The sequence below is a fragment of the Capsicum annuum genome, chromosome 8 (assembly GCF_002878395.1).
Source record: "Capsicum annuum cultivar UCD-10X-F1 chromosome 8, UCD10Xv1.1, whole genome shotgun sequence".
NCBI lineage: Eukaryota > Viridiplantae > Streptophyta > Magnoliopsida > Solanales > Solanaceae > Capsicum > Capsicum annuum.
The window spans coordinates 168,917,278-168,930,725 of NC_061118.1; the positions used below are offsets into that span (position 1 = coordinate 168,917,278).

At 30.1% G+C, this 13,448-nt stretch overlaps 1 protein-coding gene across 1 annotated transcript; it reads left to right on the top strand.

The window, feature by feature from the left end:
* The first annotated feature begins 9,839 nt into the window (after positions 1–9,839).
* On the top strand, positions 9,840–13,232 carry LOC107840396 (polyol transporter 5). Its single transcript, XM_016684251.2, has 3 exons — positions 9,840–10,068; positions 10,563–10,925; positions 11,946–13,232. The coding sequence occupies exons 1-3, from the start codon at positions 9,933–9,935 to the stop codon at positions 13,025–13,027; spliced, it is 1,581 nt and encodes a 526-aa protein (XP_016539737.1). The 5' UTR covers positions 9,840–9,932; the 3' UTR covers positions 13,028–13,232.
* The last annotated feature ends 216 nt before the right edge of the window (positions 13,233–13,448 follow it).

Consider the following 13,448-nt stretch of genomic DNA (forward strand, 5'->3'; position numbering starts at 1 on the left):
GAGACGTCTTTCCTGGATCCTTCTATTTTCATTTTCCTAACCTACAAATTCAGTTATTTATTGTTTTTTGAAAGAGACTCTTGGGTGCCAATATAATTGCACCTGCAACTACTAAATTATTTTTTAAAAAATAAAATACATTCCTTTGACCAAGAAAAATGAGAAAATTTCATGGGTGGTCAAGTAATATTTCTATTATTGTTGGAAGACATATATTTTTTATTTTATCATATGAAAGTCATTTAACTATTCATCAACGTATTTAAAAATCACTCTCATGAATCATGTTTGAAAATTTACATCACCCTCCAAAAACTTGTTAAGTACAAATACCGTTAACAAAAAGCACACATTTTAATTAATAAAGGTTAAATGTGCTGAAGCAAATGCTACAAAGACAAAATTTAAAATTTATTAATAATAGTTGTGGGACTAAAAGCATTAATTGAAATTTATGGGTTATTGATAAATTTACTGATAAATAGGTTGGATACATCTGATCGATCATTATAAAAGTGGATCAAATATGAACAACTCATATTATTCATCATAAAATATGAATAACCATATTATTCGTTTGTTGATCCATTTTCATTCGTATCAAAATGGATGAGTTGAATATTTCATCCGTTTATCTGTCATGTCCAACAATCCCACTAATACGCAAACTAGAGAAATGTTTCCAGTTCCCAATATATGTGATGAATCAGTTGTTTCGATGAATAGTTTATTTTGAAAAATTGACTCATGATGAGACAACAAATTCCACATTTTGGTGAACTGATAATACGGACAGATCATAGTCTACTTGCGATAAAGAAATGGACCTTGGGCCTAACACAATTTCAAAAGTTAGCTCATGAGGGAGGATTGTCCAAGACCATATAAGGAGATCAATGATCCTTTAACCCACCGATGTGGGACTCCAACAAGTTGTAATACAAAGGAAAAAAATACCAGTTGTGTTAGAGTTTTTGCCCTGATTTTCTTATCAGATTTAAGTTTTATTTTCTTAGAAAGAAAATAAAAGTAAAATCATAATTACTTCTATTTTACCTAAAAGGAAAATATAATTTTTTTTTCCATATTTGGCTAACCTCTTTCTTTGAGAAAAATTTTTAGAATTCTATAAATAGAAGATCCCCAAAATTTCTTCTAATAGATTTAATATTTTTCTTTATTAGTTTTTCATATGTAGATTGTTTGATCGAATCATATTAATAATATATCTTTTTAGTATACTTTTCTTCGTCATTTGAATTGTCATTCTATGATTTACAAATTTTATAATACCCTCACAATTTCAAACTCAAAAAGCTATACGTAGTAATCTTTGAATTTAGGGAAGTCCCGTGCTCTACTGACTATATTTTGAATTTATTAATAAGACATCCACCTGTCCAATTTATAAATATCCCCTGTGCTCTACTGGTCTATATTTTATTTCTTAAGTACTATACTCACATTATGATGTATTCGTTGGGACTCTACTCATTTTTTTCTTTATATATACGTGCATCAATTGGTATTAAACTTGAATATTCTGTCAGATGATTCACCAAACGACAGACATAGTAGTTGAGTGTCAAAGAGACCTACTTAGCAGACATCGATGATCGATCCCTTAAATATTACGATAACTCACAAAAGTCTTGAGATTTTCAGTCATAAATCTTGTTATGAGGATTTTATGAACTAAAATAATTCGATATAAAAGCATATCTTAATGAGCATTGGCAGATCATCCTCTTCTAATTATTTTTAAATGTTAATCGGATGGCAATTAACGGTATGGCACTGATCTCAATCTTAACCAGCAAAATTTTAACTCACCTCGTCCTGACATCGTTTGGTTGGATAATCTTGGGATTAATTAGTTATTTAAGAATTACTCATTCCTTCTTAAATAATTTCTTAATCACTACAGTGTAAATAGCGGATAAATAATTCACAACTTAAGTTTTATACCACACCCACCCTCACCTCACTGTTCCATTATCATCCCTAATTTCATGGGCCACCCCCCACACACACCACCTAAAGAATCTTTTGAAGTCAAAGGATAAGTACAGTAGAAGAAGATACTATTATTTGTCATATCATGACAATTGAAATATTAAAGCTAAGAAATATAATACACAAGAGAAGCTGCGGGGAAGCCAGCTATAACAACTTTGGCATGCATAAAGGCCATACTACTTGCAACACTTGTATTACTGACTTGAGTAGCAAGTGGAGAAAAAATTTATCCACTATTGACTTGACATATAAATTTAAAAAATTAAAAATAATATAAATAATTTTACTGTATTACTTTTTGTATATAATGAATTTAATACCCCGTGAAATACATTGTGTGATAATAATATTTAAATATAGCAAATATAAAATAGGTAAAAATGGACGAAATATTCATTGGTTATTCATGCTGAACAAATATTGTTGGACATCTATTTTTATTATAGTGAACAAGTATTCTTGAATAGAAGTATAAAATACAAAAATTGTACCAAATATACCTTGATGTTTGTACTAGTTTATTGGTGATTCCAATAATATACTTGTAGGGGTCGTTTGGTAGAGTGTATAAGAATAATGCAAAATATAGTGCGTTAATACTGCTTGCATTAATTATGTTTGTATTAGCTATACTTGCATTAGTTATGCTTTTATTTTTCTTATACAGTGTTTAGTTTGATGAATTAAAAATAACATGAATTAAATAATTTTTAAAAAATAATATTTTTTTACAAAAATATCCTTCAAATATATGTTGGAAAGAAAGCGAAAATTCTTTTAAGAAATAATAGTATCTTTAGCAATATTAATGCATGCATTGGATTCCTTACATTGCTAATACTATAAATTTTGAGGTATTAGTAATATACACCTCAATATATAATAGAGTGTATAACTAATATAAACATTAGTTATTCATCGGGTGAAAAAGTATACCAAATAAGATATTAGTAATATATATTAAACTAATGAATGCATTGATTTTTTAACACACTCTGCCAAACCATCCCGTAGTATATCTCATGTCATTCATCAAATTATTTTGCCAACCAATAATGTATTTCATGAAACAGGGAAACATTACGAACAGTGACAAAGAGTCAAGAATTTTAACAAAAGACTTTACTACAGTTGGATTATGAACCTATAACCTAAACGATTTGTTAAATCACGGTGTCTACACATGCATCGAGTACGTGTCACCCTACCCCACAAAAGTGTTGGTTTCAAAATCGAGACGCGTCATGCGGAAGCTATTAGTTGCAAACTATTGTGCTGACAATTCAGAAGACACATAAAATAATATTAAAAAGCTTAATATTATTATATTATTTGGCCTATTTGGCTACTTGGCCTACATATAAAACCTAATATTAAAGACATAAAAACTAATGAGAGAGAAAATCTCCCCTAAACAAAGACTACATTGTGGATATTATTATGTTATAGTATGAGATGGGGATGTTCAATTTATAGATGTCAAAAACTTTTCTTTCAAGAAAGAGGTTAACCAAATATAGAAAAGAATTTTACTTTTTCTTTCGAAAAAAGTAAAAGTAATTATGATAACTTTTATTTTCCTTTTAAAAAAAAGTAAAACTTAAATATAGTAAAAAAATCAGGAAAAAAACTCTAACAAAAATTAGGCATAAGTATGCGCATATTCTATCCTCTTCATACTCCATTTATCGAATTGCATTGGTACATTAGTTGTTGATGTGTCGACACACATGCACTTTATATAATATAGAGAAATGAAAAAGTAACTACCATGGGTTGTGGTCCAATAGATGAGGCTACTCCACCATTAACCAGAGGTTGAGGGTTCGACCCTGGTATGAAAAAAACTTTGTTGGGAGCGCTGTCACCTTAATAGACCCTACAACACGCGATTTAAATTAATCGAAGTTCCAATACGAACATCAAATATCAAATAATAACCCAAAAAACAAAAAAAGAAACGAAAAAGTAGTAGTAGCAAGTTGTAATGTGAAAGAAAATATATAGTCAAATATTAAGGAATTTTCAAAAGAAATAAGTGTGGGTCATTTGCTTCATTTAGCAGTACATATCAAGCCCATCAGTGTTGACTCCACATATATAGCAGTAGATATCACCCAATACTTTCCAAATTGATTTGATGCACCCTCTCTGCCCCTTTTTTCCAAATTTTCTTTCCTCATGATGCAATCATAAACTTGACTTTGCTATCCTATTTGGAAAGCAACTCAATGAACTAATTTTATTTACACGCCCAAAAGTAGGGCCTTTATTTCATCTTTTTTTTACTTCTTCCGTTTAAAAATCAATGATTTACTTTCTTTTTTAGTTTGTTTAAAAAAAATTGCCCTTTTCTTTTTAGATGACAATACTTTAATTTCAACTTTTCACACGGTATGTTTATGATCACAAGATTAAAGGATATTTTGGTACATTTAATACTACTTTAATTTAAGGCCACAAGATTCAAAAATTTTCTTTATTTTCTTAAACTTTATGTCAAGTTAAAGTAGGTCATTTTTTTAAAAACGAAAAGAGGGAGTAACATTTAGATCACTTTTCTATTTCTTCTGCTACTAAATAAAATGGCATGGTGTAATTTTTTATCACATCAACTATTTATGTGACTCGATCATCATAGTATGGAACAAAAAGGAAGTATCTTACCTTTTTCCCAAGTATTATTAGGTCCAATAATAATAATAATAATAATAATAATAATAATAATAATTGCAATTTAGATATGCAATAAACTATGGATAAGCATCATTGACGTGTTCCACGAAAGCAACTACTGCTGCATATTACTGATGAATGATGAAATGCAACTAATCTTAAACATCTCAATAGGTCACTCAATTATGAAAAATTATGTAGCAAATTTATTTAATCTTATTTTATTTCGATAAAATCATTCAACTTCGGACTTTTCTCTTTTATTACTCAATCAAATTCGTTATAAAAAAAGGTTCAGTTTACCCCCTCAACACTTTAGGTTTGAAACATAATACCTCCTTATTCATATTTTGAATAGGAGAAAGATACCTTAATATAAAACTAGCATATTTGTCCGTACTTTGCGCAATCTTAAAATCCTATAACAAAAGATAATATAAGAATAACATTTTAAATTAAATATGAAAGCAACTTACTCAAATCAGTATATATAAATGCGAATAAAAAATTAACAGAAAAGAGAACAAATATCAATTTAAATATTTGAAGGATGTAATATGATTTAGCTTGTTATTTGTCTTTTCTTTTTTGAAGGCATTTTTAGTATTTTGTCTTTTAACATGTGATTAATACATCTATTTTCATAAATTTTTATATTATTTTCAATGCAAAATTAAAAATTAAAAAGAAAATGTAAAATAAAGTAATAGAAAAAGATAAGACATAAAAAGTGAGTAAAAAATCAATAAGATTAATTAATATGAGCAGTGAATCGAACTCATGAGACTTGTTCACGCAGAGTGGAATGTATTGAAGATATACAGAGCTGATTTTGACACAATATATTTGTCCAAACTTTTTGCTTGTCACCTATAATGCCTTTTTTCACAATCTTGATCATAATTACATTATTGCAAAATATTAAGTAGTAAAGAGTAAAGTTGTCGAGATTTAAATATATATATTAGGAAAATAATGTAGTGGGGCATACAAATAGAGATGAAAGATTTTCTACAACTGATGATATAATTAACTATTAATCAGAAAGACAATGGTATGAAAATATAATTAAATAAAAAAATAATGTATGATTCTTGTGGTATTTTCATTAGCCACGTGTAGTTGAAAAAGACAAATGTTATCATTAAATAATTTATCGAACGTAATATTTTTTACAATTTTTTTTAGATAGTAATTCTGGAAAGTAGTTTAGACCACCATATGATTGTAATAATATGCGAAAAGCTTAAAGTAATTTTTTATCAACAAAAAAAAAAAATGAAAACTCAAGGATTGCATGTTTATATCACAATATATAATTTTTCTATGAATTAAATTAAATTTTAGAAAGTACTGCAAACTAACTTTACTTTCTCATTTCTATCAGCAGGCTTATTTAAATTTATGTAGGGACACATATATAGTTTCTTAAGCAACATGCACGTATGAGTTGAATTGTCTTCTTTTCTCCACTTCGAAAACACAGTAACTTGAAGACATAAAATATTAATGTCATCAATTAAAAAATAACTAAGCATGAAAAATGTAAGAAATACTATAGCTAATATATAAGAATTGAAAGGGAAGGATGAACTATATTACAAATAACATAAACAAATTATATTTCTAAAACGAAAGTCAAAAACTAAGCATGAAAAATGCAAGAAAATATTATAGTTAAGAGTAAAAGGGAAAGGATATAATATATTGCAACATAGCATATTCAAATCATTCTAAAAATAAAGTGAAAAAAAAAAGAGACAAAATAAAAATTATGTCTTAAAGAGGTTTTTTATTCACACCTTGAAGGAGCCAAAATCAAAAATCTCTCATTTGTTGTTAGCACTTCAAAGTATACCATATCCAATATGACTCAAAATAATTTTATTTAAATAGGAATAACATTTATGTGGGATATTAAGGGTCATAAAATTATTTATTAAATAATTGAAGTAATAAACATCAAAGTTTGGGGAGTTATGAATGTTACTAATACTAATTAAGATTATATATTATGAAGATGAAAATACACGAGTTATATATAGATGATTTTTTATAGAAAAATAATTTAAAAAATGAGAAAAAAATAAAAAAAATGAAGAAAATAGATAAATAAGAATGAAGGTCATAGAGATGTGCCACATCACCTTTTCTGTGACTTTCCTTTATATTATATAGAGATTAAGTAACGGAAATGGTTGGATTATTTCATATATTTTTAAAATGTTAAAAACGGTACTCAGTTTTTTTTAAAAATTACAAGAGATGAACGAAATATTATTGTATTTCCATATAATTTTCAATTATGTTAAATAAATAATATTATTTCACCAATGCATATCATCGACCCAATATTTGAAACTGAGATATAACAACAAAAAAACTAAATTAACATATATAGAAAAAAAATAAGTCACATATCCTTATGGAATTATTTACGCCTTGCCATTAATATTCAGAAGCAAAATAAAAACAAGAAGAAATCTAATTACTATGTTTTTCTTGTTTCCTGGAAGAACCCAAACAAACAACAAGAATTACAATGGGACCAAATTAACACATGAAAATAAGCAAATACAAAACAAAATCAAATGTTGTTAATTAATTCAATTTGCTACGCCTAGGTCGAAATGATTTTAGTTAATTAATGCAACTTGCAGCTAGAAATATAATTAATTTATTTTTCTTACTAATTATTAACATGTGTATTAGTACACTGTTTTTTATGAGATCATGTGAATGGTTTGGTATATATGGTGCAAGTTATTTTCATTGGTTTTGATAATGACTGCATTATAGTGGTATAACATGTTGCTCCTGCCTACCAAGTCGTTGTGAAACTACTCCACTCTTAATTAAAAGTTTTGGGTTCGAGTCTTGGATATGAAGAAAATTTTATTGGGAGCGTCACCCCCAAATGGGCCTGCAATACACGATCCAAATTAATCGGGGTTCCAATATGGGTACCGAATATCGGGTGGGAAGGCAAAAAGAACAATTGTTCCTGCCAACTGTGTGGTATTCTATTCAAAGATTATTAGATTAGGACATGCAAATTCATGTTCGATCCCCAAGCTTTAAATTAAAGGCAATTCCCTTTTCAGCAAAAAAAAACAAACAATTAATTCACTATATAAGCTGAGAAAATTATAATTTCCATGCATTTGCAAGTAGACAAATGTGACAAACATATATACATAAAATGTATGTTTTTCCTTTCTCCTTGTGGAAAATAAAGTTTCTTTATACCAAGAAATTAGGAGTAGCAAAATCCAATTTAAAGATAGTATCATACAGCTTCACTATAATTAGCACATGGATAAATTATTGTTTTCTATAGATAATGTATACTAACTTTAGTGGTTACATCATCTAAAGAAATTACTCCTAAATAACTTATGTCTTGTGCAGTTATGGTTGTGTTTGGCATGAAGGGAACATTTTCCAAAAATAAAAATTCAATTATTTACCCCCCCCAAAAAACATTTTTGTTCAATTAATGTCCATACCAAACACACCCTAAGAGTCAAATACCATTGAAAATATCTTGATCACGCAGTTTCAATTCATGTTCGGACTACAATATTTCTCTTCTTAAATAAATTAAAATGCCTAGATTCAGAATCAGATTACAATATGCTCTATTTTCTTTTTCACTTGTTTCTTAAACAATATCTATTAAAAAAATAAAATTATACGTAAATCTTTTGAATTTCATTAAATTTTCTACAATGGAAGTAGTAATTAAAGACAACTATTGACAGAAGGAACCAGCTAGCCTAGCCTAAATGGAGCAACTGGATAGGGATATAGGTTCATTGGATCCCATCAGTTTTAAAACTAAAATACCCTCCTACGTATGGTGGAAATTAAATTCAAGTTGACTTTTCTAATCTTTTAAATGACCAATGAGTAACTTAGAGCCAGTTTGGCCAACCGGTTTGATCGTCTGGAGGCCAAAAACACTTTTTTAAAATAAATAAAACATGGTTTTGTTTAAAAAATCGGATGTGTTTTGGTTGATAAGTAAAGTTACTTTTAAGTAGAAGCATAAATATTTTTTCTATAATGTTCTTAAGATTTAGAGTGCGTCTAATATTAAGGAATAAATGTTTTTAAATTTTTAAATTTTTTATTGGTTAAAATATTTTAGAAGATATTTTCTTAGAAAAACAAGTACCTAAATATATATATAATGAGAGAAATGACCCTGATAATTTTTTTTTAAATAATTAACATTTCAAGTTAATTGTCTCCGCCTTACCATCCAACTACTACTACGACACCCCACTCTCCACGCCATCCCACCCCCATACTGTGTTGCCAGATTATACATAAATGATCTCGGGATAATTTATTTTTTACTCACTTATCAAATATGTAAAAATAAGTATCTAACTTGCGGATTTTTCAAAAAAAAAAATTATACTTTTTAAAAAATATTTTCTTCATAATAAACACACGCTAATTTTTAAACAATTCCTTTAATGACCTCTTGAAGCGCATCCGAGTTCCCTAGTTAATCTCATACATTTCACTCTTGTCATTGATTATCTTATCTGATCTTCAAAAGATTCACTTTTGAATACTACTTATTCGCATCGTTTCATCTCAAAAGAAGACTTTTGATTTAATCTTTCTTAAAAACTTTTGGATAAAATCTCTAACAAACTTAGTAATTTTTGCATACACACCAAACAACATAAATAATATACAATTTTTTTTGCTAATTGTTCCTAATGCTTCTGCTGCTCCATATATGGTACGTACTTTAGAAGATAATTTAGTCATTAATTGATCGACGTGGTTAAGTACCGTAGACCGGCCATCAAACTGGATGTCGGCATCACGACAATGTACAATGTGTAATGAGCTTGTTTTGTGGGGTTTCTTACTTGTTCATATTCATTTTTTGTTCCGACTAATTTAGAATCGTATCGAATAATTCTACTTGAAGAGTAAATCTTGTTATCGAGATTCAAATTCGAGAAATATAATTAAGAACAAAAACATATGTCTACATCAGAAAAACGAGTCAAGTAAAGATCCAATGAGCAAAATTAAAAAGTGGACCCCATAAGCTCAATAATTTAACATATTGAGTCAATATTAGGGGCCCTTTTTCTATATAAATAAAGGTGTGTGATAAACAAAAAGATGAAGACCATACACTCTTGAGTGACTCTTGCCAACTATACCTTCTCTTTCTTGCTTGCTTATTTTCTCTTCCAATAATAATGGCGGATGAAAAACTAACCCAAATAGCTAGAAATAGAATTCAAGATTTTGATCCTCCAAAGAAACCAAAAACAAACAAATATGCAATTGCTTGTTCTTTTCTAGCTTCTTTGGCTTCCATATTGCTTGGTTATGGTAACTACTTTTCTCCCTTCCTAACATGTGCTTGTTCATTTATTACTCCTATGTACTTTGTATGAAAGATACTACTCTTAGTTTTTACTTTCAACACGTTATGGAATTTCCTTAAAACTTCATATGTTAATATAAACCGTGGAAGATCTCTTCGTTGCAAAAACTATACCTTGTATTAAGAAAATTTTCTATGTATAGGTTAGAAATTACTTTTTAGATAGAACACTAATGAAGAAAAATTTTCGATATCCCTTTTAACTATTTATGAATATACGTGAAAACATGAAAGGGAACATAGAAATATATTTTTGTGAAAACAGCACAATCGTACTGTAAATTTTATTAGTTGGGGAATAAAACATTACGTGAAAACAGCCATCTCAAGTGTCTTTCATTAGTTTAAATCTTGAATCTGCTTCTGACGATCCATACTCTTGAATAAGAAATAGTGTGTCATAGCTATATAATTTACTAACTTATTTTGGTCCATGCAGATATTGGAGTTATGAGTGGAGCAATCATCTATATTAAGAAAGACCTCCATATCAGTGATATCCAAGTTGAAATTCTAGTAGGAATTCTAAATGTCTACTCACTCTTTGGTTCCGCCGCTGCTGGCCGGACCTCCGACTGGATTGGCCGCCGGTATACTATGGTGGTGGCCGCCGCGATATTCTTCGCCGGAGCTCTTTTGATGGGTTTTGCTACTAATTATGCCTTTCTCATGGTGGGTCGGTTTGTCGCCGGAGTCGGAGTTGGGTATGCTCTAATGGTTGCTCCGGTTTATACAGCTGAAGTCTCGCCGGCGTCTTCTCGTGGCTTTCTTACTTCCTTCCCGGAAGTGTTCATCAATGGAGGTGCGTTGTAAAATTTGTGATCTTAAAAAATATTGAAAAGTTTTACTGTCAGAAATCATAATAAATATATAATTAATCGGACATTTATATAATAGTCATTCGTCATTACAACATTCATAATAACAAATAATAATATAATTAAATTTTTTTAAAACCAATTCTTATACAATTTGTAATTATATATTGCTAAAGTAATAAACAAAATATTGAAAGAAATAATGTGGGACTTTGATTTTTACGTTGGAATTGTCGTTTTCTTTCGTGGCGGAAGGACTCAATAATATTGACAAACAACATGTTTTTGTCGTAACATTATTTTAAGAAAGAGAAAAATATGTAATCCCTCTGTAAAGAATGAACTCTCCACACACAATTTTTAAAAAATGCATTAAATATATCAAAATCTCTTTTATTTTTATGATTATTTCAAATATATCATGTAAACATTAAAATAGAAAAAAATTCAATAAGAAAATGAATTAAAAAGAAAATTAAACGGAGAGAACGTATATATATAACATCAGAATCTCTGGAGGTAGGACAAAGACCAGCTTTCCTGTACCAATAATTTTTTTGTGGATACAAATTATATATAATATCCTATAAAAAAATGTACTTTTGTCCGTAGTAATTAGTTGATTATCGTGCCCTCACCAACTCAAATTTATTATACTGCACTATATATGTCCATTTAAATTATTTGTCATGAAAAATTGTCTGTATAATAAACGTTTAATTTCTTCTTTATCATAATCTTCGGGAGAGATTTCTTCTATTTTAAAAAATCTTGCTTCATAAAGACGTGATGAGAGTGAAACTTTGATAGGTCAAATATAAGTGTGACAAGCTATCGCAAGTTGTCCAAGTTGTTGAGACTTATAATATATCCTTAAATAAATAAAGGCATCCGAATATATATTATGATTCCGTTTTTAGACTAGTCAAAGAAATATTATTACTATTTGCAAAGGTAAATGTCATTTTTCTCTAACACTGAAATATTATTATTGTTAATGTCAGGTATATTGCTGGGATATGTATCAAACGTAGCCTTCTCAAAACTTGCAACTAACCTGAGCTGGCGGTTCATGCTTGGAATCGGAGCAATCCCATCGGTATTCTTAGCTTTAAGTGTACTCGCCATGCCTGAATCACCTCGTTGGCTCGTCATGCAAGGTCGGCTCGGCGATGCAAAGAAAGTTCTCGACAAAACATCGAATTCATTACAAGAAGCTGAATTACGACTCGCCGATATCAAACAAGCCGCCGGAATACCTGAAAACTGCAGCGACGACATCGTTGAAGTACCAAAACGCCCTAAAGGTGACAGTGTATGGAAGGAATTAATCTTCTCTCCGACGCCGGCAGTTCGACATATCCTAATCACCGGTGTTGGAATTCATTTTTTTCAACAAGCAAGTGGAATCGACGCTGTTGTTCTATACAGCCCGAGGATTTTTGAAAAAGCTGGGATTAAATCCGATCACGATAAGTTGCTTTGCACCGTCGCAGTTGGATTTGTGAAAACTATGTTTATTCTAGTAGCTACTTTCATGCTTGACAAATCAGGACGCCGGCCGTTGTTGTTAACCAGTGTAGGCGGAATGGTAGCGTCGTTGGTACTTCTCGCTACTGGTCTCACTATCATTGAAAACTCAGATCACAAATTAACATGGGCAATTGCACTGTGCATAGCAATGGTGTTAGCTTACGTAGCGCTTTTCTCGATCGGTATGGGACCGATAACGTGGGTTTACAGTTCGGAGATTTTTCCGTTGAGGCTCCGGGCAACTGGCTGTAGTATTGGTGTAGCAGCGAACAGATTAACAAGTGGAGTAGTGTCAATGACGTTTTTGTCTCTGGAGAAGGCGATAACGATCGGAGGTGCATTCTTTTTGTACGCAGGATTAGCAGCGGCAGCGTGGGTGTTCTTCTTCACATTGATGCCGGAGACTCAAGGGAAGACTCTAGAAGAAATGGAAGCGTCGTTTGGAACTTTCTGGAACTGGAGAAAGACTGCGAGAGAGATGAGAGAAATGAGGATGACTGAGAAGAACAGTAACGATAATAACGGCCAGGTTCAAATGGGTACTGTTAATTAAAGTTTTAGCAGTTGAGAAAAATGTTTAGATGATAAATTATGGTGATCACATTGTTAATATGGGTTTTACTTAAGGGCTGATCTGTCTCCTAACTCTTGAGATTTCATGGGGGTAGAAAAATACAACTGGGAATCAAGCAAAACTATGTGTACTCAGTGAAGGAACATTAATTACTACCATATGAGAGGAGACAACAATTTCCCTATTTCCTATTATTGTGACAATTTGGGTTCCTGTAATTTTACGCCATTTTCTTTTCGTTTAAATTTATACCAGAAAATACAATATTTTTATAATTGAAAATAACTTAGATGGGACTTAAAATGACCATATTCATCCTAACATTCAAGTAGCACAAGTACTGCACAACTTGCATCGACATCTAAATGTATTGGTCTCTACGCAAAGTATATATATGAAA